This window comes from Dasypus novemcinctus, chromosome 9 (assembly GCF_030445035.2).
Source record: "Dasypus novemcinctus isolate mDasNov1 chromosome 9, mDasNov1.1.hap2, whole genome shotgun sequence".
Taxonomy (NCBI): Eukaryota; Metazoa; Chordata; class Mammalia; order Cingulata; family Dasypodidae; genus Dasypus; species Dasypus novemcinctus.
The window spans coordinates 120530051-120557927 of record NC_080681.1 but is presented as its reverse complement, the minus strand read 5'-3'; the positions used below and the strand labels follow the sequence as shown (position 1 = coordinate 120557927).

At 45.9% G+C, this 27877-nt stretch overlaps 1 protein-coding gene across 2 annotated transcripts; it reads left to right on the top strand.

The window, feature by feature from the left end:
• Nucleotides 1–44: 44 nt before the first annotated feature.
• Nucleotides 45–27676, top strand: PDPN (podoplanin). Of its 2 annotated transcripts, XM_058304361.2 has the most exons (6): nt 46–517; nt 18093–18499; nt 20521–20644; nt 24474–24512; nt 25062–25173; nt 26020–27676. In XM_058304361.2, the coding sequence occupies exons 1-6, from the start codon at nt 454–456 to the stop codon at nt 26024–26026; spliced, it is 753 nt and encodes a 250-aa protein (XP_058160344.1). In that variant the 5' UTR covers nt 46–453; the 3' UTR covers nt 26027–27676. The 2 variants fall into 2 exon arrangements, with proteins under 2 accessions (XP_058160345.1, XP_058160344.1); XM_058304362.1 differs by lacking the exon at nt 24474–24512 and having other exon boundaries at nt 45–517.
• Nucleotides 27677–27877: the final 201 nt, after the last annotated feature.

The window sequence follows — 27877 nt, the reverse complement described above, 5'->3', positions numbered from 1 at the left end:
CGCGCCTCTCTGCTGCCGCGGCTGAAGCCCATTCCGCGAGGGCGCGGGGCGCCAGCACCCGCCCTGACAGCCCCCGCAGCTGCGGCCCTGTAACTTTAAACCTGGCCTGAGATCATCGTTTTGGCGCTGGCCAAACAGAGCCCGGGGGCGGGCCTCGCGCGTCCCCGCCTGGGACCACCTCACCGCGCACCCCGCTCCCCGGCCGGGTTTGGACAGACAGACGCAGACGCCGCTCGGAAAGTTCTTCCCTCCAAGTTGGTGCTGCCGCAGGTCTGCGCCCCGGCTGCTGCAGGCGCAGGAGGACTGGGCACTCCCGGGCGCCGCGCTCCCCGCCTCTCAGCCCCCACTCGCGCGCCTCCAGGCGAGGGCCCGGGGCTGCCGCGAGGGTCCTCCCCAGCCCCCGCGCGCGGACAACTAGTGGCTGGCCCCGACGGGAACGACTCGGCTGGCAAGATGTGGAAGGTGCCCGTTCTGCTCTTGGTTTTGGGAAGCGCATCGCTCTGGGGCCTGGCAGGAGGTAGGTGCGGCCCCCGGGACTTCCTGCCGCTGCTGTCCCGCAGCGGGGAGCGTCTGTGCGAGACTGGCTCGGCACCCGGGGGGAGGAGAGACCCCGCTCGGCTGGTGCCAAGTCCCAAAGAAGCAGCGGAGTGGGTGCACAAGGAGGAGCCCCCTGAATCCACAGGCAGTGAGGGTGGGGGGCAGAGGGGTGCTCCCCGGCTGGGGCGGCTGGCCTTTTCCCTCGGGGCTGTGTGTTTGGAGGACCGCCCGTGGCTTCAGAAGACAGTGGCCCCCAGGGGCCTGGGTGGGGGGCTTCCAGAGGTCTGGAGATTCAGGCAGGACCCCTGCTGCTGCGGTGGCATTTTATCTCCCCGGGGCTGCCAGCGTGGAGCTCACACTCAGGACCCCGTCCCCGGGGAGGTGCTGGGGGCCTCTGCTCAAGAGGGTAGTGTGTGGAGGGGGAGAGAAGGACCCAAGGTCTGTGCTGATGGAGTAGCGTGAGCAAGCAAAAATTGAATTTTAAGCTGGTTGGGGGCCCTGTGTTGAACTTGGCCAATGTCAGTGACTGAATTGATGCCGGGGACGAGCTAATGGTGATGGGGACACTGCCCGTGTCTGCACCGTCTTTTCCTCCTTTTCCTCCTCTTACTCTCACATCTTCTCATTCCTTTTTTTCCGCCCATTGTCCCAGTGACATCCTGGAACATTTGTCATTATTTCATTCCCTCCACCCTTTGGGTTTTTATTTGTTTCCCCCAGTGGTATAAAGCTCCGAGTACACAGCTACACCTAGTCTTGACGTCCAAGGCCAGAATGGGGTCTGGCACGTAGCAGGTGCTCACTAAGTATCGGTTGAAGGACTTGTCAGCCCTAGTGGTCCTCGGGCCTGGAGGTTGCTGAGCTGAGGTCTGAACCCCGGTAGACTCTTTCCCTTCTTCCAAATTGAGGCGTGAGGTAGGCCTGGTCCAGAGGAATCCTTCCTGGAGGGGGAGGCGTGTGAGGGAGGGATGAGCCTAACGTAGGTTTCTAGAATTCCATGCAAAGATAAAAATAGCCAGGCTTAGGGAAATTACACAGGCTGTGCCACCCTCTGCCAGACCGTCAGCTTCGGAGAGGCCGAGCGGCCCTTTACGGGGCCCTGCGCTATTCGTGGCAGGCCTATCTTTGGAACTTCTGTTTCCCCTGGAATATATACAGTTCTGCATTTCAATTACATTTCCCTTTTGGCGAGACAGCGTGCAAAGGGCACCATTTTGCGCTCACCAGTGGAAGCTGTGGGAGGTCCCCAAACTGAGCCCAGCTCTTCTAAGGAAAGACAGCCAGGGGGCTGCCGTCTCTCCCAGGGAAGGGTTAGCAGTAATTATCACCCAAAAGTCACAGTGTACTCTGAAAAGGTGGCACGTTATCTGACGGAATAACCAAGTCTGGGGCTAGAAACTCTGCTGCCCAAGACAGAAGCTCCACCTGGGCCGGCTGTGGAGCTGGGCAGGGAGCCGAGGCCCTGTGGGGTTTTTGTGGGAGGACAATGACCAGGCAGCGTGAACGTGGATGAATAACTTCACTGAGCCGGGCTCTTGTCTTGTGGGCTCTTGTGGGGGAGCTGGGCTGGGGGTAATTATGGTGATGAGTTTAATTATCCTACTCCCGGGCTCCACAGCCCTCTGAGCTTTCCTCATCAGTGTTGTGCTCTGCTTCTGTGTTTTAATCCCGTCGGCCCCTGGCTTCTGAATACGAGTGGATTCAAAGGCGGTCCGTAACCGTTTCCTCAGTGGCCAGGCCCCACCCGCACTCTAGCTCTAGCCCCAAACTTGTACGGCAAGGCCTCTCTGCTGAACGGTTTATTTTGTGAAGTTCTGCAAGTTGCTGCTTGCTGCACACCCACATGTGTTTTTCCGGGACTAATCCACCCAGGATTAATCATGTTGCCAACAAATTTCCCTGTGATTTCCCAGAAATTCTTGCCAGTTTCGGAGTCCCTGAAATTTTCGTGAATTGGTAAGAGTTTTTGTTGCAATGACGGCATCGACCAAGTGGCTAGTAAAGCTCCGCTCTGTGAGAGGCTTGGTGAGGGCAGCCCATCTGTCCCACTGGTGAAGGAGATCCAAAATGTCATTTCCTGTGGAAAAGCACATTTTGAAAAGCTGTCCAGGCACGAGAAGGCTACTCTCAGGCGAGGCCCCATCCCCTGTTCTCTGGTCTCTGAGCAGTGAGCGCCCACGAGCGACTTTCTATACCTGAGAATTATAAAGACCCCGCATGTCGGGGTGAGGTGGAGGGCAGGGCCATCCCCACCCCCTGCCGCTTGCTAGGCACGTCACGGTTCACCTCATTCATTCTCACAACTCTGCTAAATTACACATAATTGTGTGCAGAATACGCCAGAACTAAGATTCAGAAAAGGGTCTAATTCCTGATCCCAAGCTCTCTCCACTTCATAGCACTGTCCCAAAAACCTGAAGGTTGAACTTTTTCTTTTTTACTTTTTAAAAGATGCGGGGGCATTTTCGGGCTTGGAGTTGTCCTGGGTGGTGCTGCAGGGACAGTTACCGGACACTGTATGTCCTCCCATGGCCCACTGGGTGGACTGGGGGAGAGTGAGGGCTATGATGTGGACCATTGACCATGAGGTGCAGCGGTGCTCAGAGATGTACTCACCAAGAGCAATGAAGGTCTCATGATGATGGAGGAGATTGTTACGGGGGGAGGAGGGGGGTGAGGGGGGTGGGGGGTAGACGGGGACCTCATATTTTTTGAATGTAACATTAAAAAATAAAGACAAAAAAAAAATAAAGGCCAAAAAAAAAAAACCAGATAACATAAATGTTACACAAAAAATATAGGAAATTCCCATATACCCCTGCTTCCTAGCCTCCCAAGGCTGAACTTTGAAATTAAAGGTTAACCTCACTTTAAACTCCTTAAATGTGAAAACAAACTTTTAAAAAGGTATATGAATTTTTTTTTGATTGGGTTTTTTTTAAAGATTTATTTTATTCCCCCCCCCCCCCCCCCCCCCCGTTGTCTGTTCTCTGTCCCTTTCGCTGTGTGTTCTTCTGTACCTGCTTGCATTGTCGGGTGGCACTGGGAAACTCTCTTTTTTGTTGCGTCAGCTCTCCATGGGTGTGCTGCCACTCTTGGGCGGGCTGCACTTTTTTCATGCAGGGTGGCTCTCCTGGCATGTGGGGCTCCCCTATACGGGGTTGCCCCTGTGTGGCACAGCATACCTTGTGCGTGGGCCAGCTTACCACACTGGTCAGGAGGCCCTGGGTATCGAACCCTGGACCCCCCCATATGGTAAGTGGACACTCTATCAGTTGAGCCATGTCCGCTTCCCCGAAGTTTTAAAAGGTATAAAAATTCCTTTACATGGCTTATCATAATATTCCTCTAAGAATGAAAATTTCCCAGTCTGTTAAAATAAGATTCAGTAATTCGTTTCACAGATAGTTAAGCAACCTGCGGAGTGCTTGTACCTTGGTAGATGCAGGAGGCGATCTGCTCATAGCTTTGAGGGAGGCACCTACCTCTTAACTCCCACAGCTTCTGCCAGCAGAGCAGACAACCTGTACTTGAAATTCCCCTGGCTTATCTGAATGCTTGTCATATTTCTGACTTCTAAGACCAGGCACTTCAGGTTACAATTTGTGGAGGGGGAGGAGTGAAGAGGGAGAGAAGTTTCTCCTACCTGGGGCGACCCTTTGGAAATCTGCTGGATAAATCTGAATAAGCTCCTCCAAGCCTCTCCTGGGAGCCTTGTCATTCCTGCCACCATCGAAACCTCTCCAGGAAATACCCGTGTAAGCACTTGGTCTGAAGAGACTCAAATGATGAGCGACAGGGTGGGGGAAGGGGGCTGAAGACTCCTAAAGTCAAGGAAACATTTGCTGAGATTCATGCTGGAATTCCCATAGGAGTGGGCAAAAGATGAAGCCTCTCTTGATTGGAGTTCCGAATCCTTTCCTTTCCCAACTGATTTCTTAAAACTTTCCAGGAAAGTTGTTTTACCCAAGGGTTCCCCAGATCAGGGAACAGCTGGAGTTCTGCCAGGTTCATCCAGGGCAGGAAAATGAGGTGACCGCTTCTCTCCTGTGTCTAGCCCTGGGGCCCATCAGCCACCCTGGGGCCCATCAGCCGGCCACCTCCTGGCCACCTCCTGGCCGGTGGGTGGAGGCCCTCCCTCTTTTGACCCACCCTTTGGCTTTGCGGGAGAACTGTTCAGTGGAGCTGAGTTTGTCCTTTGAAATGAAACAAACTAAATCCAGAGGGAAACCTGCCAACTTGACCACCTCGTTCACGGAATTGTTCGGGGAGCTGAAAACTGAAGTTGCTGGGGCAACACTTACCAGCAGGATCCTGTGTTCTTGACCTCTGGAGGGAGAAGCAGAGCGGTGAAGCATCACGGAGCAGTCAGGCGAGAATGTGGCTGCGTCATGCCATTGTTGTGGTTACACGTTTGTAGCTACCTTTGTAGCAGGTAGGAAATGTCCCAATCCTACTGATAACGGGGACATTTCCAGCACTTATCAGGGTGTCTTCATCCAGGAGAATGAAGCTGTGATTCAATGACGGGGGATTCCCAACCTGCCCAAAGGCAATGGGGGGTCATTTTGCCTAGAATTTCTAAAGAAGAAAGGAACAGGGATTTATTGACGTTAAACCTGCCCTGCCCAAGGAATTTGTTTGACATATTTATTGAGTAACTGCAGTGTGAGTCAGACAGTAGAGAGCAGTGGGGAGCAAGGCAAATGGAGCTGCTTACAGCTAGCATGGAAGACCTTGCATCTGGTGGCGGTGGGTATTCTGATCCCATTCAAGGCGGTTTTGGAGTGAGTCAGGGATCCCCGTCCTATCACAGTCTCAACAGCCCCAACCCTTGCTTTTCTTCTATGGGCACCAAGCAGCATTCTCGGGTATCCCAACAAGAGCAGGCCTTGACGATTGGAAAGCATCTTTCCCATTCTGAATAAACTGCTTGGTGTTCTGGCCCCTTGTGAGTTGGGCAAATGTGAAACAGTTTCATCGAGCTGGATCACCCCATAATGAGATGAAATTTCTGAATCTGTAAAGTGAAGGGAACTCGACTTTGAATGGGCGGCGCTGATGTTTACAACAGCTGGCTTCCTGGAGCACTTAGCATGGCTCAAGCACTGACAAGCCCTGTTGCATTTACGCTCACGGCAAACCTCAAAGTAGGAACTGTTCCTATATACTAGAGGAGTAAAGAGGCTCAGCAAGGTTTTGCAGCTTACACACAGACGCAGGGCTGGTAAATGGCAACTGTGAGACTCGGACCCAGCCAGCCTAAAGCTAGCGCCCACGTCCCTGACACACTCGGGCAACGTGACTGTCCATACCTGCAGTCAGTGCCACAGAAGATACCTGGAAAAGCCAGCCCGTTTTATTTCTTCAAATACCTCTTATGGCAGAGGTGCCACTTGTTACTTGTCACCCAGATGGTTCTATGAAGAACTTGACTTGAACTGGGGGTGCTAAATTGAATGCATGATACCTTCCCCCCCCCAAAGTGGTCACCGCCTGGTCCCATGTGGGCTGCCTTTTCAAAGCATTTACCCAGCACACCTGCTATTAAGCACCTTGAGAATTAGAAAGGGAGTATAAAGGGTGATCACAGCATTCAAAGAGAGACAAGACAGATACATGTGTGGTGTCTTTGTGAAAAGAACACTTGAGGTGGTTGGGCACCTGATTCCCATGTTTGAGGTCCTGGGTTCAATCCTTGGCACCTCCTAAAAAAGCAAGAACAAAAACAAAAATCTGCCACGAGGCTGCCCAAAACGGCATGTCCTGAGCAGGCCACACCCTTATCCGCTGTGTTTGGAGACAAGAGTTGTAGCCCCCAGGAGCCTGGGAAACCCTCTGGGGAAGATGGGACTAGTGGTAATTGTGAAAAGTGGGTATAGGGTGCGCTGGGGAGGGGAGGGCAATCTGCAGGAGAGGCAGCTTGAGCAGATGCATGAGCAGATGCACCGGGAACTGGAACAATCAGGGGTTTATGCGGGAAGAGGTGTGGGCATCGGGAGAGCCCTGCAGGCTGGAGTGGGGGGTGGTTAGTTAGTGTCAGGAAGTCCGGGGGAAGGATGAGTCTGTGTTGAGTGGGATAGCTGGGCCTTTTCCTGGAGGCAATAGGTGGTAGGAGAAAGTGTGAGTCAGGTGGGCATGCCGCATCAGAAGAAAATTAAGGTTGAGGGATCCTAGTGGGACAGGACCAGGGGAGGGGTGCGGGAGTCAGGAGGTCAAGAGGCCAAGTGTGGTGACAGCAGAACTTGGGTGTAGGAGGAGCACAACATCAGAGTCTCAAAACTGCCAAGATTTGCAGTTATTTGGGCATCAGTGCTTCCCGGTTTCTTATTTACTTCCTAGAACATGCCTTCCTATTTCTAGAACTTTTTTTTTAGATATGATTCATATTCTATAGAATTAACCCTTTTAAAAATACATACTTCTTTGGCAACTATCACCATTATATATATCACAACCATATAATTCAGTTGTGCAACTATCACCACTTTTGATTTTTTTTTTTAAGATTTATTTATTTATTTCTCTCCCCTCTCCCCTGCCCCCACCCCGTTGTCTGTTCTCTGTGTCTATTTGCTGCTTCTTGTTTCTTTGTCTGCTTCTGTTGTTGTCAGCAGCACATGAATCTGTGTCTCTTTGTTGCATCATCTTGTTGTGTCAGCTCTCCGTGTGGGCGGCACCGTTATTAGGCAGGCTGCACTTTCTTGGGGCGCACCCTTGTACGTGGGGCTCCCCTACATGGGGGACACCCCTGCGTGGCATGGCAGTCCTTGCGTGCATCAGCACTGAGTATGGGCCAGCTCCACATGGGTCAAGGAGGCCTGTGGTTTGAACCACAGACCTCCCATGTGGTAGATGGATGCCCTAACCACTGGGCCAGGTCCGTTTCCCACCACTTGATTTTGAGAACATTTTCATCACTCCAGAAAGAAACCCAGTGCCCTCCCCACCTCCCTCCAGCCCCTGCCAGCTGCTAATCTGCTTTCTATCTCTATGGGTTTGTCTGTTCTGAACATGTCATATAAATGGAATCGTATGTTATGTGACCATTTGAGTCTGGCATCTTTCACTTCACATAATGTTTTCAAGTCTCATTCTTTTCGTACCACGAATCAGAACTTAAGTCCTTTTTATGGCTGAGTAGCATTCCATTGTATGGAAATGGCACACCTTGTTTACCCATTCATCAGTTGATGGACATTTGGGGCATTTCCATCTTTGGGCTCTTATGGACATTGTTCCCATGAACATTTGTGTACAAGCTTTTGTGTGGGTTTGTATTTTTCAGTTCTCTTTGGTCTAGACTTGCAGGTAGAATTGCTGGGTCTTATGGCAACCCTATGTTAACTGCCAAGCTGTTTCCAAAGTGGCTGTGCCATCAGCAAAGTAGGAGAGGTCCCATTTCTCCATGCCCACACAAGCACTTGTTGTTGTCTTTTTTATTATATTTAGGTCTTGACCCATTTCGAGTTAGTTTTTATATATGGCATGGAAATAGGGGTCCAGCTTCCTTCTTTTGCATGTGGATAGCCAGTGGTCTCGGTACCATTTATTAAGCAGACTACATTTCCCCCATTGAATTGTCTTGCAAGTAATCTTGGTTTAGGTTGTCAAAATCAATTGTCCATAAATATATGGGTTTATTTCTGGACTCTATTCTATTCCATTGTTCTGTATGTCTGTCCTTATGCCAGTACCACACTGTTAATGATTACTGTACTTTGTAGACTACATTTCCCCCATTGAATTGTCTTGCAAGTAATCTTGGTTTAGGTTGTCACAATCAATTGTCCATAAATATATGGGTTTATTTCTGGACTCTATTCCATTGTTCTATATGTCTGTCCTTATGCCAGTACCACACTTGTTATGATTACTGTACTTTGTAGTAAGTTTTGAAATCAAGAAGTCTGTGTTCTCCAACTTCGTTATTTTTCGAGATTGTTTTGGCATTCTCATCATTATCTTAATTATTTGTTACATGCCTTGTCCCTTAGAGAGGAGACCAAGATCCATGTCTTTTTCAGCACTTAAAAGAGCACATGGTAGATGAATGACAAATATTAGGCAGAAGAGGCAGAAATTAGAGTGACCCAAGGCTTTTGGTAGGAATGACAAGAAGGTGAAAGAATTATAAAAACCAGGTAATGGGTAGCAGATGTAGCTCAGTGGTTGAGCACCTGCTTCCCATGTATGAGATACTGGGTTCGATCCCCAGTACCTCCTAAAAACGAATGAACAAAGAAGCAAAACAGGTAGGAAGGATGAGTGACTAGGAACCAATTTGGTGAGAAGTAGGAGTTGATGTGCTTCATTTTAGACCCAGTGAGTTAGAGGTAACAGCAGGACATCTAAATGGACATGTCTGTTAGGTAGCTTCAGAGATACTCAACTAAAATGACATCAGAGGTGAGTCCTGGGGATGAAGTTGGCTGCCTACATTCCACATTTATCAGAACGAAGTGGAGAAGGCAGTAGGGGATCTGAGGGTTATAGAAGGATTTAAAGAGATACCTCTTGGCTGAGCACACTTGAAGCTCCAAAACCAAGCTAAGGATTAGGTCAAGGATAGCCGGTGGAAACAGCCACATTCTGCACATTCCTGCAGGGCCTTGTCCTCCTGGGCTCACAGCTGGCCTGTCTGAGCTGCATGGGTGGGCACTGAGCTCAGATCCAGAAGGATCTTTTCATTCTTGCAAAATCAGGACCTACTCAGCTGTGGCTCCATATGAATCAGAAACTCAGGTTTCCATTCATTTCCCAGCAGATGGTAAGTGTTTCCCAAATATTCCCACCCCCAGGGAATGCTCTGCCATCAGGAAGCCCCTCTAAAAGCAGGTTTTAGTTTTCCGGTCACACAGGGAACCACTCAGCAACTCCAGTACTAAGAGGTTCTGCTCAGGTGGCCTTTTCCATGGGACTCTGGCACCAGCTAGGTTCTGGGAAGTCACTACAGAGGCATAGATTCCAGCCCATCAAACTGTGAACTCATTTCCTCTTTCACTGAGAACATTCTGCCCTGGGTCAAGAGAGAAACCTCTCCTGAGCTTGGGTAATCTTGGTTGAGGTTGTAGCCAAGGGCCTCTAGTTTTAACACTCAAGGAGTTCTGAGGTCCCTTTGTTGTTAGAAGTGAGCGGGTATGCTGCATTCACTCATTCATTCGTTCATCATTCTTACAGCCTGCACGGGCTCTGCTAGTGGCTGGGCCATAAACTTACAGCAGAAAGAGGTGTTGCCCTTAAGAAAGTAGTAATTCTCAAAAGCCCTGGAGTAGTTTGTTAGAGGGAGATTCCTTCCTCCTGGGCACGTTGCAGGGTTCTGGGAAGGGCGTCTTACCTGGGCTGTGAAGAGCAGGAGGGTTGGGACGGTGGTGATGGACTTGAAAGATGAACCTGAGGGTGCTAAGAGCATCCCTACCTTGAGCTCTTGCAGAAGCCCACCGTTGGGCAGCTTTGAGCCGACTCCGGGGCTGGGGGAAAGTGGCCAATCGACATGAAGCTGCTGGCCCGGTGGTTGAGAGCTTGGGTCTTGGACTCTGATAGATCCCCACTTCCAGTCCCTGCTTCGCAGTTTGCTCACTACACGGGCAGCTTGCTGGCTTCGTCCTGGACAAAACGAGGATAATAGTTCCCAAGGCAACTGTAAATTTTGAAATAGTAGCTATTGTTAAAATACCTACCACAGGATGGTTATAGAGATTAAGTTCAAAGATTTGTGAAGGGTACATAGTGGGGCTCCGTTCCTGTCCCCCCTCAAAGGGGAGAGAGAATGGACTGGCTGGGAGGCCTGGTATTACATCTTATGGCCTTCGTCTTGCGCTTCTCCCTGCCCACTGACCAATGAAAATGAAAAGCTAGTCCCCCGTGGCCTCCCAGGTTTCATTGGCCCCACTTCTGCCTCTGCTACCTGTCCAGCTGTGGAAACTCTGGGACGCTGCCCTCAACACAGGGAGGTGGCCCAGAGGGGCCCTCCATCCAGAGCCCAAAGAAAACTGCTCTCCAGAAGGCATCTTTGGGGCACTCTACATAACTGCCTTTCTCCCTCAAGTTAGGAGACGCTGCTTCAAATCTTAACGTGTAGGTAGGATTTCTCCCAATCTCCCCAGAAGAATTAGTGCCACTTGCCTGATCTCCTCAGCCTTCACATGTTTCCCTGAAACCTCATGGAAGAGGCACTGGTCCCAGATGCTGGCCGGTGCGCTGTCAGGCCTCATCATTGGCCTCGGCCTCAGGAGCTGACCACCCAACATGGTGAGGGCATCAAAGCCCCTTAGTCCTGCTGCTACAGTCCTTCATCTCAATTCAAAACATCCCAGATCTAGCTGTTGGACGGTGTTCCCTTTGGTTACAGTGAAGTGGGTTTCTGTAGCCCAGAGAAAGGCGTTAGGACTGTGCTTCTTTTTACCACCTCTTTTGAGGTACCCACTGCATCCAATGGGCTGGCCCATCCCTGGAACGTGGGTAGAAGCAGCTTCTCTTTGTAGCATTGACACAGCCCTGACCTTTGAAGTTCCAAAGCTCCTTCGCATAAATAAAGCCATTTCCTAACCCAGAGCTCTGCACTGGACCTCCAGCTCCTGGCAGCTGCTGGGATGTGGTCGACGTCATCACTGAGGTGGTGGATGGGTTTTTCTTTTCCATCCCCTTCCATGAGTTTTACTAAATTGCTTACCAGATCAAAAGTCTGGCCATGGACAATCTAGGTAATACTTGACTCACCTATGCAACTCCTAGAAGACTTTGCCCTGCCACCCTGCAGCCCATGGAAAGACCAACCCACCTAATTTCCCCCCAGGTATGTGTATCACAAACCTGGAGCCCATCTTGTGCAATAGTCTCCTGCCTGGTGTCAAGATGGGTAGTTAGCAAGTGTTTGTTGAGTTAACAGCCAGTAGGACATTTTTTAAAAAATTATCTTTTAGGGGAGCAGAGGTAGCTCACTGGTTGAGTGCCTACCTCCCATGTACAAGGTCCCAGGTTCAATCCCTGGTACCTCCTTAAATTAAAAAATTGTGTTTTGTATTCTAATGTTCCTGCCACTGTTTGCTGTACTTAACTTAAGAGCTCTTAAGTACTTTCCCCTATATTTAATGAACTAGACAGTGTGATGGTTAATTTTATGTATCAGCTTGCCCAGGCTATGGTGTCCAATTGTTTGATCGAGCAGTGGGCTAGATGCTGCCTTTGTGGGGTGGTTGGCAGGGTGCAAGAAAATGTGGGGTTGGCATCTTTCAGCCATTTTGGGTGTGTTTTCAGGCTTCTGGATACAGTATTGAGACTTGATAGAAAAACAGTATGCAAAGACCTGAGTCCTGGCAAAGGAACAGCAGTAGGAAGTAGGCATTTTTGTTTCCCAAATACACATTTGACATCTCTTCAATAGCATTATTTTATCTCAAATACAATAGGGAGGAAGCTTGGCATAATTAATTGTTTATTGATTATCCCATGGTTCCTCCTACAGGAGAAAACCAGAAAGCTTCCTAGGATGTCTTAAGAAAAAAAGAGCATTCCACTTTTCCGTGGCCACAGAAATCATTCCAAGGCTGTTTAGTCATCGGTCTTCAAAGGCATATTTGTGCAGTTGGGTACTGGAGCAGCCAAAGACGGTAGAAATCACCAGGCAACTTAAAAGACAGCCTTAATCTTAAAAAAAAAAAAAAAAAAGACAGCCTTAATCTTGTTGACTCACACCACAGGTTTTCTTTGAAAACCCTGAGGGTAGCTCAGCTTGTGATTTCTTTATTTTGAAAATCAGCTTAGGCATTTCAAGATAAAATGCTGTTGAAGATCCTTCTCCAGCCATAAGTTTATGAAGCTCTAGGTCAACAGAAATAGAACTGGAAGGAACTTGCCCCTCACATGGAGATAGAAACAGGGCAAAGGCCCTTCTCCTAAACCTTAGGTAGAGAACTTTTATGGCTATCCTAATAAAATAAGGTGAAATCCTCATCCGAAAAAGGGCTCAGCATCAAATAGGGGCATCCCCCTTTACTCGGAAGATCCATTCCTAAATGTGTACATCCATGGAGCTGTAAGAGAACGGTAAAACAAATCCTCATGGTGGAGGCTTCGTGTCTGTTTCTGATTGTCAGTAGGTAATGACTTCCAGCACTTCCAGGTCACCCCTCTCCCCCACTGCCTGTGTCCTGGTGCAAAAGATCACCCTCCCTCAATGGACAACAGGAAATCGTGTAGCCTGCCTTCCTGCTTCAGTCTGATCCCAGCACCCTTCCCCAGTACCCAAACCCCATGCACATAGCGGGCAGAGTCCGGTTTCTTTTTTCCCAAATCATCATCTGCTTGGAGTAAACTGGCTTCCTTTCACCTTCCAAATGAAATGTAAACCCATCTCTTAAAAAGTTCCCCTGGGTTGGTCTCCACACCTCCCCAATCTGCTTACCCATTCCACTCCGGCCACACTCACCTCCACCGTTTCTAGAGAGTTAGCCAGCATGAGTTCCTCCTCTGCTTGGAGTTGGAAGTGGTGCACTCAACAAATAGTTACCTAGTGCCCACAACATGCCACGGGTATTCTGGGTGAGAGGCATATTGAGAAAAGACAGCTGTTATTGAGCTGATGTTCTAGCGGGTACAAGGTGGAAGGCAGCGAAAGGACAGACAGCGTGCTTGGTAGTCAGTACTCTCAGGTGTCAGGTGTGTGAGCGATGTGGGTGCAGGCTTTATTTTAAATGGGGGGTGTGTGTGTCTGGGAAGACTCCCTTAGAGAGTGACCTCTGGGCAGACATCAAAAAGAAGAGCAGTGGTGATACCTGGAGGGAGAGCAATCCAGACAGGGAACAATAAACTGTTAATTGCTGCTCCCTTCTCACCTCTCAGGCCTCAGCTTCAAGTGTCACCTCCTCTGAGAGGCCTTCCTATCTTTCCAGCCCATCATGCTTTTAAATTTTCTCAATGGCAGTTTTCAGTCTCTTGATACTTTCTGAGTTTGCTTTTTGGGAGTCCCCTCCATCATCCCTGCCCCAACAGAACCCACACCCATGGGAGTAGAGACCTTGCCTTGTTCACCATCCATCTCTGGTGCTCAGTAAACATTTGTCAAATGAACACAAGGGCCAGGACCTGTGGATCTAGAAGGTTTCAGCCTTGGTTTTTCCTGCAGTCCTAACTCTTAGAGCCAAGCAGTGAGTTTCTGCTCAAAGAGGCACGACCTGCAGAACTAACCTTACTTTCCTTCCAAGATGCCACTTGTGATAGCTTGGATTCCATAGATTTTTCTTAGAAGAGGACACACTTGGGAAGCGGACTTGGCCCAATGGATAGGGCATCTGCCTACCACATTGGAGGTCCAAGGTTCAAACCCCGGGCCTCCTTGACCTGTGTGGAGCTGGCCCATGAGCAGTGCTGATGCACGCAAGGAGTGCCCTGCCACGCAGGGGTGTCCCCCCGCGTAGGGGAGCCCCACGTGCAAGGAGTGCACCCCATAAGGAGAGCCGCCCAGCGCGAAAGAAAGTGCAGTCTGTCCAAGAATGGCTCTGCACACACGGAGAGCTGATGCAGCAAGATGATGCAACAAAAAGAAACACAGATTCCCGGTGCCACTTATAAGGATAGAAGTGGACACAGAGGAACACACAGCAAATGGACACAGAAAGCAGACAATGGGGGGGGGGGGTAAAAAAAAATCTTTAAAAAAAAAAAAAGAGGACACATTTGAGGACACATTGAGACTCTGGTCAGTAAATGGGAAGATAGAAAGATTCTTACAAGATGGGATTTCTTAAGAGGTCGTGAGATACGGGAGGAAACAGTTGTTTCTGCTAAAGCCAGAATGTTAGGGAAGGATGAGCCTGGGGGGAGGGGCGGAGGAGGAAGGATGGCAGAACTAGGGAGAGAGGGTAGGCTTACCCAGCCCAGAGTCACCAGAAGAGGACACCTTGGGAGATTGAAGGTGTTTTTTGGTCCTCTGTTATTAAAGTCCATGAAGTGCAGTCAGAACATCTGGTTTTATGTCCACACATTAACCAGATGTACCTGGTAGTCATTTAACTCCTGAGCCTCAGTTTCCTCATCTGTTAAATGGGACAGCAGTGCCTATACCACCGACCCACAGGGCTACTGTGAAATACAGTAAACTGGAAAACACTAAAACCCTACATGGTTGAACAAATGGGGAGGTCTTATAATGCTGTGACTTCAGTTGAGTTGGACTACAAAGTGGGCATCAGAGCCAAACCTCAGAAACACCGCCTGCCCTTGTGTTTGAGTAGCCCACTCTTCTCCATTGCCCTCGACATCCTGTTCTGTCTACATCTCTGGCACTGAATTGACATGGCAGGGGGCGAGCAAATGCAAGGAGGAAGAAGGGACTTATAGGGAGGGGACCACAGATTTAGAAACAGTTCTGGAGAGTCCGTAGGCAGCATGGAAGAGGTGGCACCAGCCGTGTCAACATCACTTGAGCTGGTCCTTGGGCTAGAAGGCTTCGCCTGAGACTATGACAGTATTTAAAAGAAGAAATTTGTCTCAATGGGAGCTAGTTTCAAAGCAGTGAGGGGGTTTATTGGGACAACCAGCTAATCATTTGGGGGGAGAGGGGGAGTCAAATTATAGTCCTATTTCACATAAGGCATCTGTTAAGTATAAAACATCAAACCATAAGGAAAATGGAAGGAGTATTTATATAACCTTGAGGTAGGGAAGGATTTGTAGTATGGCATTAAAGGAGAAAACAAACCTAATAAATTGGATTTCCTGACAAAGCTTGCCACTTGTAAAAGAGGGAGGCAAATGCCAACTGTTTAAAAAAAAAAAAAAAAAGTTTGCAGCATCTATTCCAAAGAGTTTATTCTTAATGTATAAAGAGCATGAGAAAAGCAGACAAAGGTCTTAAATTCACAAAAGCAGACAGTCCTAATAGCCCATAAACAGATGGAGTAATTCACTGCAAATCAAAGAAATGCAAATACAAGACTTGATAACACTTGGTCAAAAAATCTTTATTGAGAATTTGGGACAAGAAGCATTCTATAACAATAATTGCATTAGAATAGAATGCGGTAACAGTCTGATTTAATAACACAAAGGTAAGAATTATTCATAATCAGCATTTTCATACAAATAAGCATTGTGTAAGTTCTTATTTGTTCTCAAACTTAAAGATAGTAAAGTGTAATTGATTTATGAAATCTTCTTTCATAGTTAGTATAACTTTGGCCTAGCTTTCTTAGAACAATTTTTTTTTTTTTAATCCAAAGAGATATTATGCACTGTATTTGGAAACTTCCACAGATTCTGACCCAATGCTGAGTGACGCTGGACAGGACAGGAAAAAGTTCATGTGAGTGTGATGGTACAACATTGCAGAACTGACCCTTTGCGACGGGCTGTGACTATAGGTCTGCTCTTGTAGCTTCATCACGTGGCACTCATAAACAGTTGTGTTTGTGTGCACATGCGTGTGTATCTCTCATGTCTGTGTGTTTGTGTGTAGCTGGCACACACGTCTTAGAAGGAAAAATAATAATTGGAGGGTAAATCATCAGTACACGATTTGAATTTCACAATGAAAGGAAAAAGGATGTCACGCTCTGGCTGAAACTCAGCAGCTGCCCTAGCAGGAACTGTTCGCCCAAGGAAGCCAAAATAGTAAGAGGGACAATTGAGGATCTCTTGTTCAAGATCAGCTTTCCCATGGAGCAGAAAGAATGCCAGGCAGTGAGACAAAGACATGCATCTTAATCCTGACTGTCATTCATAAAACCCCCTTTGTCTATTGAGAGTGATTTTAGTACTTGGCTTTGGGAGCCAAGGGTGGAAAAGAACAAGAAAGAATTTTTATCAAGTTACGCTTTCAATGAACTGAACCGTCTATGAAGGAATTCAAACCAATTTCAGTTCTTGATTTTTTTTTTTTTAAACAATGTTGTTTTAGTGTTTCACGTTAGAGGACGCTCTATAGAAAGTGTTTTGCCGAACGATTCCAGAAAACGCTTTTGAAAATAAGGATTCGTTAGCCCAGTTCAAACTGAGTTAAAAAAGAAAATGAGAAGCTTAGCTTTTTAATAAGGACAGCTTGCCTGGCAAAGGGATATTTCCCCCTTGAGCTCTATAAGTACATGAAGCATTTCACTCCACTGCAGAGTCCTAAATCCTGGTGGAATCCAATCTCTGGCCCTCACCCTCACCCTGGCAAATGGCCATGAGGGGAGGCCAGCCCATTAGCATGCACTGAGGTATTCAGTTACGCTAACTGGTGAAAGCCTTGTTCCCCAGATGAAAAATAAATACATGTTCTTAGGGAGCTCATCCAAAGTCATCAATTGGCTGTGCTGGCTTAGGTCTTTAAGATGCAAAGAGAAGATACAAAGAATAAATGTGTTATTCTAGAGCCTTCTTCCTTCTATGTTATCAGTGAAAAAGTTATGATCAGTTATTTTTTTAGCTATGCCCTTAGCTGGACTGTCTAAGCATAGGGGGAGAAGGTATCTTGAGGCAAGGACTGGATTGCTAACTTGAACACTGCCTAGATACAACTATCTGCTCTTTAAACAGAAGTCTCCAAACACCCCCTCCTTCTGCTCCTGGGATGCATAAGCGAGCTTATTTTGCAACATTATTTAGTCGTGGAATTTCCAGAGTTACTCTGTGTCTGAGGAGGGAGCCCACATCTAATGAGTCAGAGTTTTTAAACTCGTGAAGAGGTTATTTGAAGAGTTAAGAGATGATGCTTGGACACAGTCATGATGAGTTCAGATCATTTGCTGACAGATTGAAAAAGATGCCGCTGGTGATAGCAACTCTTCCTACCATGGAGTTCAACCTGCTGCTCCCCCCACCCCCACTTCCCTGCTTCACTAAAAACATTTCTCGTGGGCACTGCTGGGTCATTCGTGTTCATGTTGGTTAGAAAGGGCTCTCATTAGCACAGCTCTCAGTGCACGAGGGTTCTCTTGGTTATCTCTGTTCTTGTAGTCTATTACTAACCTTCCTCCATAAACGATAATTCCCACTGTATAACAAGAGGTTGGGCTCTAGGGCCTGTGGTCAGAACTAGTTCTAATCATCCAAGTGGACAGCTGCCTCAAAACTAAACCGAGCGTGAGCTTGGTTATAAAATGTGGAAAGTACACCTCTGGACGTGTCGATTCAGTAGGTTTCAAGTGGAGCCTGGAAATCAGTATTTTTAGAAATCTTTCCAGGTGACTCCGATTTGGAAATTTTTTCAGGTCTAAATACTAGTCTGTTAACCTGAATGCATTAATTCTCTTCATCACATGAAATGTCGCTGGGAAGAATCTGATTCATTACTGAAAAGAAATGGTGTGTGTTCTCACGTCCAGCCTGCCTCAGTGGGTCACTGTGGAGAGGCTGGCTGCTTTACCTTTTAGTTGTTCCTCTCTCCGCTGTGAGTGTATGTACCAGGGATGCTGCAAGGAGAAGGGTTTGGTGCCTGGCACTGTGATAAGCCAGAGAAGTGACACCCCTCTCCAAACCCTAAAAAGTGGGAAAGAAAGTAATCTGCTTGCAGCTGGCCAGTTAGGTCTGTCTGCAGGATTTCTACCTTAAACCCTGACTTGAACTTTCTTCTTTAGGCAACACGGTCCGACCTGAAGATGTCATGTCAACCCCAGGTGTGGAAGATGGCAAGGTGACCCCAGGTGTGGAAGATGGCATGGTGACCCCAGGTGTGGAAGATGGCAAGGTGACCCCAGGTGTGGAAGATGGCATGGTGACACCAGGTGTGGAAGATGGCATGGTGACACCAGGTGTGGAAGATGGCAAGGTGACCCCAGGTGTGGAAGATGGCATGGTGACACCAGGTGTGGAAGATGGCAAGGTGACCCCAGGTGTGGAAGATGGCAAGGTGACCCCAGGTGTGGAAGATGGCATGGTGACCCCAGGTGTGGAAGATGGCAAGGTGACACCAGGTGTGGAAGATGGCATGGTAACCCTAAGTACAAGTAAAGGGCCCGATGAGTCTGCTTACTTCACAACTCAGGTGAGTTTCCTGAGAAGAGAGGAATTTGCCCCCGTAGATATGCAATCACATGCAAGGATATTATAGATAATGTGAGCCGCCATGTGCAAAGGGGTGGTTATAAGGCTCCCAACAAAAGCTCCTTCTCATGTTAATCCAGCTAGCACCTTGCTGACCAAGGTGATTTGAGCGGATAGGCTAGGGCTCCTTAAACTGCTAAACGACCAGGTTTTTAAAATTTCCAATCTGTGACAGCCCAGTTCGCAGTACAATAAAACCTTGGATGTTGTAGCAATGTCATTGCTTTAGAGGTTTCCAAAGATGCAGGCTCCGTTTCTTGCCTGATTGTTCTGGGTCAGGCACACAGACCACACTGGCAGAGGCTGTGTGGAATCTCAGCTACACATTCCTAACCTAATGTACTTTAATCAATCACGTGTGTTACAGACACCTGCTGTATACACCATCCCAGGCACGTGGCAGAATACGAGGCTAAGTAGAGGTCCCGCTCTGGGCCTTTTGAGGAGCTTGTCATCTGGTCAGTCGCACAGAACATGGGACGGTCTGACCTCATTGCACCCTGCCTTACTTAATTCCAGCCACGTTGACCTTCTTTCTGACTTTTGAATATACCATGCTTGTTCCAACTTAGGGCTTTTGTTTTCTCTGCCCAGAATGCTTGCTACATCTTTCCACGGTGGACTTTTCCCTCACAATTTTCAGATTTCAAATAGTAATATCACAAAGAGACCTAACATGATGCCTCAACTACCCCTCAACAGACACTCTCTAGCCCAGGGGTCAGCAAACTACCCACTGGATTTGGTCCACCACCTGTTTTTTGTGTTGTTGTTGTTTGCGGTACCAGGGCCTGGAATTGAACCTGGGACCTTGTATATGGGAAAACAGTACTCAATCCCTGAGCTACACTGGCTCCCCCGAGTTGGTTTATTCCTTTGTTATTTTGTTTTTAGGAGGTACCAGGAATCAAACCTGGGACCTCATAAGTGGGAAGCAGGGGGAAGCAGGTGCTCAACCACTTGAGCTACATCCACTCTCCTCTTGCTTTTTTACCACCAGTTTTTGTAAATAAAGTTTTATTGGAACTTAAACATGGCTAGTTGGTTGAGAATTGTCGCACCATAATAGCAGAGTTGAGTAGTCGGGACAGAGACCATTTGGCCTGGAAAGCTGATAATATTTACCATTGGGCCCTTACAGAAAGTCTGCTGACCCATCATGCTAACATATTTTCTTCAAAGCATGTAAAATTGTCTGAAATTACTTTTTTTTTTTTTTTTTGCTTATTTACACTTTAAATGTCCATACTGCTATTCCACTCTAGAATGCAAGCTGCTAGAGAGAGCAAGGGATTTATGTCACCCTTGAATCCGCAGGGCCTGCTACTGTTGCAGGAACATAGTATACCCTCACCTGCATGTTTGTTGATTGTGTGGCTGGCATGAGCTGGGGAGTCTACAAACCGTTTTTCAAGTTACATTTTGGTTGTGGGAGTTTAGGCATATTATCAAATCTGTCTTGGCTTTGTTCATAAAATAGGGCTAATAATAGGATCTACTTCTTAAGGTGGTGTGTGGAGTAAATGAGAATGTATTTAAAGGGCCTGGCTCTTAGTAAGCTGTTAATGAAAGCTAGCTATTAACTGTAATTGAGAGATGGAGGGCAATTAAAGGAAGATACAATATGGTGTGTGCCAAATAAATGTTACATTGGAAATGTGCCTTTCAAGTTCAAGGGAGAGAAAGAATTAAAGCCTTGTGATTCAGTGTTTTCAGAGGAATTAAGACCCCAGGAAATCAGCCTATTAAGCATTTGGCATTCTTTCCTAGAGTATACTTGCTTTTATTACTGTCTCTATCCTTGTTGTTTTTTCTTTTTCTTGCTTTTCCCACTTTATATTTATGCCATCGTATATTTAAAAAATTTTATGCCACCTTAAATGCTTTCCTGTTACAAGGCAGAGTATGTATTTTAAAACGTTCATTTTTATTTCCTGGTTTGTTCATGTATATCTCCAATAGGGGTCAACAAGGACAAAGGATGTGACAGTCGTTCCTGACAAGCATCTGTCAACTCTGAAAAGCACAGTTGGTGCCCAAGAAGAAAGTCAGAGCACAACCAGAAGTATAGCAACTGACCACACTGGTAAGAAAACCAGGTGCCCAATAGGGGTTGATCTTTTGCATTATCAGTGAATTTAAAAATTCCACAAACAAATACAAGCCATATGGGACATACTGGAATGCAAGAGTGAATTCTGAACCAAGCTTTATTTGGCAGGTTCAGAATTTGATTTATTGGATTGCTAAAAGCTGAATATCTCTCTGCCTTGTGATAATACACCCACAAGGGCAAGTTAACTAGCTACTGATATTGATATGCTGACCCAAAGTGGACCTAACGCTATACAGAGAACTTTGTGTTGACATCCAAGAGCCTAAAACTCAACCCATGTAGGCCTCAGTAGCTGTTCTTCCAATATTTACCATCTTACACTGAGTTCATGTCTATGTACATGGAACAAGAATCTGTTCTAAACCAATCTTACCAAGATATTGGACCAGTCTATTGATTCACAGTTGGTGTCCAGAGCAGTGGGCATAGAGCACCTTGGAGAGAAATCATGGAGGGGGGCTTTGGGCCTTTGCCATTGTTATGAGATATAGACTATCACTGATGAAAATGAGGAAAGATCAGTGTCATTACAGATGATCAGTAGAAGAGATAACTTTCTATTTCCAGATCTTTCTTCAATGAAATTTAGTTGTTTGGGATTAAAAAACATATATGCCTTATTTTGTAGTAGATGGGATGGGAGAGAAAAGAAACTAATCTTCCAATAACTGCAATGAGTACCTGTTGACTTGGGCAATTTCATAAAAATCATTTTATCTAGGTCATTGTTTCCATCTCTAAAAAGGAAGTAAACAAAAGACCTTGTATATTAGTCAGGGTTCTCCAGAGGAACGTAACTGATGGGATGTATATATGGAGGCAGAGAGAGAAAGAGAGGGAGATGGGGAGGGGAATGGAAGAGGAGAACGGGGAAAGGGAAAAGAGGAGGAGGAAAAGGGAAGAAGGAGAGAGAATTATTGTAGGATTTGGTTAACTCAACCATGGGGCCTGCAGATCTGAATTCTGTAGACCTGACCACGAGGCAGAAACTCTAATAAAGGTGAAGTTGGATTTCTCAGGGGCTGGCTGAAGTAGAGACAGAAATTCTCTCTTATTCTGAAACCCTCAGTTCTTTTAAGACCACTAACTGATTAGATGAAGATATGCTCCAAGTTGCTGAGGGCAGTCTCTTGATTACAGATGCAGTCGCTGATGCACTCAAGTGATTATAGATGCAAATCCACCCAGGAAATACCCTCACAGTAACCATCAGGCCAGTGCCTGCTTGACCAAATGACTGGACACCATAACCTAGCCAAGTTGACTCATGAAATTGACCATCAGACCCTGCCTGAAGCAATGGTTCCCTCAATATCAGTAGCAAATTGGATCCACCTAGAAAGGTATCCTGTATTGTGCAAAATACCTTTCTAGGTCCAGTCCCCAATCTCTCTTTAAAAGCCCTATAGCATACCTGAGGATTTGAAAAAATGCTTTATCAAGTGCTTTGAGAAAATAAAGCTTAAAGGTCACTCCCAGGATACTAAATAAAGTATTACCATGTAAACCCCAGAAAGATCCAGATAGGGCTGAGCAAGAACAGAATAATCAATGTAAGTTGTCTTGGGAAAGCATTTCAAATTTTGGGAGAAAAATTGCTCCTTTGTAACATGTGTTAACAGCTAATTAGCCTCTCTTCCAATAACTTAAAAAAAAAAAAAGTGTGTGTGTGTTTGGATATGGAGTGTATGTAATACAAATTAAGTTTTAAACAATTTTTTCATTTGCCTGGAAAATACTCAGGGTTACTCTCCTGTACTCTGCCCCACCTTCACTGACCCCAGAAGCGCAATTGATGGCACATTCTGCTTTTACATATTGGTAACTCAAGAAATTTTCACATATGAGTTACAGTGTAATTATAAGCACTTAGTTTTTTTAAGAGGTAATTTTCTTGTTTTTGTTTTTGTTTTTAAGAGGTACCAGGGATTGAACCCAGGACCTCATACATGGAAAGCAGGCACTCATTTACTTGAGCTACATCTGCTTCCCAGTGAGAGTTGGTTTGTTCATTTATTTGTTTTTAGGAGGTACCTGGAATTGAACCTGGGACCTTATATATGGGAAGCAGGAACTCAATCACTTGAGCTACATTGGTTCCCCAAGAGGTAATTTTATTAGGATGGCAGATGTCAAGATTTCCCATGAAATATTCAAGGTCGAGGATGTTTACATATGCACACATTGCATGATCACATCAGTGTAATAGGGAGGGAGTTAGGGAGTCTGGGACTCAAATTAGTAACAAATGTAGTGTATTTTCTAGCGAGTGGTGTCATTGATGATGATAATGGTATATTAAGACTCTGGGTTGTGGGAAGCGGATATGGCTCAACTGATAGAGCATCCATGTACCATATAGGAGGTCCAGGGTTCAAACCCAGGGCCTCCTGACCTGTGGTGAGCTGGCCCACATGCAGTGCTGGCGCACTCAAGGGGTGTCCCCCGCATAGGGGAGCCCCATGCGCAGGGAGTGCTCCTCGCAAGGACCCCCCACACGAAAAAAGCGCAGCCTGCCCAGGAGTGGCACCACATAACACGGAGAGCTGACGCAGCAAGATGACACAACAAAAAGAGACACAGATTCTCAGTGCCACCAAGAATGCAAGTGGGCACAGAAGAACACACAGTGAATGGGCACGGGAGAGCAGACAATGGGGCGGGGGGGGGGAATAAAATAAATCTTTAAAAAAAGGGACCCCGAGTTAGGGCCATATTAGGACGTGTAAGCAAATGGTTGGCCTGTCTCTGCTGGTGATTGGCGTCTGGGGATGACATTCTGGGGGGTGATTTGGACGTCTTTGTTCTGGGCCGGCCTTCTCCCAGCCACTTCTCTGCGGTGGGATTTCACGGTCAGCTGGATCTCCATGGCTTCAGAGCATGCAGGGAGAGCTGGGTTTGTGACCCCTACCTGGGGGTAGGAAAAGGCATGTTGTTTCAGGGAGACACTTGATACATAGGTGACCACTTATGTCCACCCAACCATTTGAAAAAGTGAGCATCTTTTAGTTGATAGGTGACCAGTACCAACTTTGAATAAGAAGTGGTAAGCTAAGTCCTAGGGAAAAGCTTGGTTAATTCATTTCTTTCCACTGTCTCATTAAATCATCTTGACTTTCTCTCCTCCATCTGTAAACTAGGTAAACAATCACCATGCAAAGGCGTTAAGGACTTGGTATTTTCTTTTTTAAGCAACAAAACAAAAACTTTTATTTTAAAATAGGAATTGTGTAAAATTATCTGAAAGAAACTCACAATGGAGAATATTTACACTGTAGCCATTAAACTAAGTTTGGTTGCAAATAACAAATTCTTAAGTAATCATGCCATGAACATAAAGGGGATTTCTCTCATTGAAAACTAGAGTATTACTCTCAAAATAAACATCTTTCATATAAGGGCATTTAAGATAGCTCTCATCATAGTAAGTTTTCCATGGTCTTGATATTGAACTAAGAATCAGCAGCCCTGGATTCTTTTTTCTTGACCTTAACCTCTGAAATATCTTGGCCATTTAAGATATATGTGGCTCAGTTTCCTGACTGCCTTCTAAAGTGGATGACAAAAAAGTCGTGTAGACCCAGGTGTGAAGAAGCATTCATAAATTCAATAGTAATTATGAAGACGAATATCATGTCAGAACTTGCGTAAAATTCCCCTGATCCGATTTATTTTTTTTAAATATTACCTTTGCTTCTGTTTTACTATTCTCCATCTAAAGTAAATTTATCTCTTGCCAATTGTTAAATTATAGCTATTAAATCCTAATAATTCTATATCATTACAACTCTCTTCACAGAGAAATTGGGCGAAGAGGCACCATCAACAGTTGAGAATGGTAGGTTAGAGTTTGGTAGAAATTTTTCCTATGGGAGTTAAAAAAAATCTCTTTGAACCTAATCTTTGAGATGAATTATTTATTTCCTAGACTGTAGGCAACAGGAGCAGAGTAGAGAACCTACAGAGAAAAGATTTCAGACCACTTTTTTTTTTAAGAGAGGAAAGGGAATTCTCTGAAAATAAGCAAACCACAAATGAGTCTGTTCACTTAATGACAGCTGTGGAGAATGGTTGCATATCATGATTTATTATTAGTAAGAATGAAAATAGGGGCATATTTAATAGCTATTCTTAAATTCTACCCAACAATTAACAATGAAGCCAATATGTTATGCTTGATAGACCCTGAGGCATCTGTCCATGCTTAAAATGGATTAGAATAGCCCGGAGTTTCTCCTGTTGAAGGTTAAATTCTCCTTGCAGAAGAAAGAACATAGAGAATTATTTGCTATCTGCGGTGGGACAGTAGCATGTCTTATATATAGCACTTTCTTCACGGGCAAATTGTTTATCTGGGGCTCATGGTTTTCCCCCGTCTCCCATTCAGATGGTTTGGCAATAGTAACTCTGGCTGGAATCATAGTTGGGGTCTTACTAGCCGTTGGCTTCATCGGTCTGATCATCGTTGTGGCTGTGCGGAAAAAGTCGGGAAGATACTCGTAAGTAAACAACCGATACAATTGGTAAAAGAAGTCGGTCATTTCTAGAGCTCAAACCTTTCAATGACTGGAAACCTCCCTATAAAGGCCATAGTGAAAGTTCCCTACCTCTACAAGGACCATGGATGAGGTTTCCCCATTAGAGAATATGTATCTACTTGAGCCTTATAAGCTTCTAAGCAGATTCAGAGCTGGAGATGCCTATGAGGTTGACCTATGTTGAGCAAAACCAAATTTGATCTCTTGTCTTAATTTTCCAACTAACTGAACTGGAAACCAAGTTTCACCTTGCTATCTAATCACCACCCCCCCTCCCACCCGCCCCCAGCCGTGAGAGCTGGGTTCCACAGAGCCAGAGCTCAACCTAAAGAGGAATTCCATCAGTGATGGAATCTTTTTCATTTAGATCCCTCCCTCTACCCCTGATAGTGTGCTTCTAGCATTGGTTTTTGGTAAGAAAGAATTCATTCCCTTATTAAAAGTCCTTAGTAATTCAGAGGATTCAAACACATAATCCAAAGAAAGCTTTTACTTAATTCTGTTGGGGAGATGATCTTTGAGGTAGGGGGAAGGGCAAGTGATACACAACTCAGGGTTAAGAGACAGTGGTGATGATGTAGGTGCAGATTTATGGTGGCCTGAAATGCCTGGGAGTTTGGGTCTGGCTGGATGAGGATCCGGGTAAAGGAGGAATGAGGGGGTGGAAGGGGAGAAGCACTGGGTTCCAAAATTGGAAGACTTAAAGGACAATAGGAACAATGACTCATTATTATAGGACAATGTGCATTACTCTTTGTACAATGCCAATAAAAGAAGTGACAGTCTCCCTTCTCTTTGTCTTCACAGGCCCTAAAGAGCTAAAGAGTTGTGCCCTTCTGCCAAAATGTTTTAAAGAGTTTCCTATTTGAACCCGCCCCTGAGCCTCTGTGAGAATATGACCCATGAAAATGCTGCCTACCCCCACGCTAAATCCACAGTGATCCCTCTACTTGCCAAAGTAACAGAAGGAAAGAGAATTCACGAGACTTGCTCCTATAAGCATTTGCCTTTTGAAACTCTTTTCATATGTCGAGAGGACTTAAAGGACAGAATGCATACAAAATGGAGCAACATTATGTAAAATGATTTGTAACTAAGAGATAATGTAAGTCATCCATGTTAGAAATTGTCATTGTGTCTTTGTTCTGAACATTCTCTGTTGTTGTTACAATGAAAAGGAATCTGGAAATATTTATACCAATGGAGTACTTGGGTCTAGTGCTGTGTCAGTAAATGGCACAAGCATTTTGCAATTTCTGATCTGTTGAAACGTACATTCCAGTCTAGTTTGTGTCTGTTTTTTTAAAGTCCTGTGAATAATCAAGTAGAAAATCTAAACTTGGGTTATACGTCATGAACAGCTGTCTTTGGCTGGTCCAGATAAATCCTTTCAAAGACATCCATTTTAATGTATAAACAGGAAATATCTGTACTTTGGTGCAGGCATTTTGTTTCTCACAACAAGGTCGCCAGACAGCCTCTAGGCCTGCGGTACCACCAGCTTCAGCAGTAACTCAAGGACTTGCTCCTAGCTGCCTCCTTTGCTTGCCTCAGACGACGGGGAGCCAGAGAAGCGGGAGTGGACTTCTCGCTTCTCTTGAGACAGAAAATCCTCAGATTGCTGCCATTTTTTCTGGAATGTGGAGATCTTGGCCCTTGATGGTGAAGAGGCTGCTGGATGCCCAATCATGCCAGCGGTTCAAGTGTTTATAGAAACTGTCCATCTTACAACACTTACTTTCTGTCTCAGAGGAAGGATATGGGAAAGATACATATAAAATTATACAATACTGATTTTAAGGAAGCAGCTAGATATAAAGATTTGGTTTAAAAGAACATATTCCCCATCTTCATGACACACCCACATATTTCTGTGGAGTCATAGAAAAGTTCAAAATAAGTACGCTCCAGTTCAGCACCATCGAACTCAACCCATCTCTTCCTGAAGATCCACTGAATACTTTTCCCTGAACAAAAAGTGTTCATGATGAGCAGATGCACTTTCATGATTGTGCTTGTACAATTCTGATGTCCTGTAAACCTGTAAGAGTTCATAAAACAGGAAAAGTAAACGATCAGTCGGAAGCACAGCCTGTTCCTTTTTTTTTCCAGTAAATGTGTGACTGTTGTTTTAAACAGTGTGTCCTTGTGCTACCCACTGGTGCACCAGCCCTGGCTCATATTTGAAAATCAGCTGAGTGAGAGAAGGGAGTTTAAAAGAGCTTAAAGTACCTTCAGTTTCATCATTCAAATTCCCAAGCAGGAGTTAGAAATAAAACCCGTTTCTTCTTTCCTGTCCTTTCCTTTTTTCCGCCTCACTGTGAAAAATCATAATCCATCCCAAGTCATACACTGGACCCAGTGCCTGCCGGGACAGGACTGGGGGTTTCTTGGTCGTGACTGTGTTGGTGTTCAATGCAGTGTAGACATGCTTTCCAATAAAACAGATAATTGTGTACAACAATGTGCCAGACCTTTGATTGGAAATGGCTGTCAAGTCTGGGTCACACTTGAGGACATTTCCAGATAAGATTATAGATTATGGAAACATCCGCCTCTTGACTTGATGTGGTGTGACTTACAAATTGTCATAGAAAGTAAATCCATGGGAGTAAAATGGAGCTAACCCCTTTCACCTAGATCTCAGCCAAAGCAGGGAGGTTAA

Bases quoted from the DNA above. Each gene is read 5' to 3' on its own strand.
- PDPN (XM_058304361.2), top strand. From the start codon at position 454: ATGTGGAAGGTGCCCGTTCTGCTCTTGGTTTTGGGAAGCGCATCGCTC. The intron at 518-18,092 runs GTAGGTGCGGCC...TTTCTTCTTTAG, and splicing joins GCTCTGGGGCCTGGCAGGAG to GCAACACGGTCCGACCTGAA. The intron at 18,500-20,520 runs GTGAGTTTCCTG...TATCTCCAATAG, and splicing joins CTGCTTACTTCACAACTCAG to GGGTCAACAAGGACAAAGGA.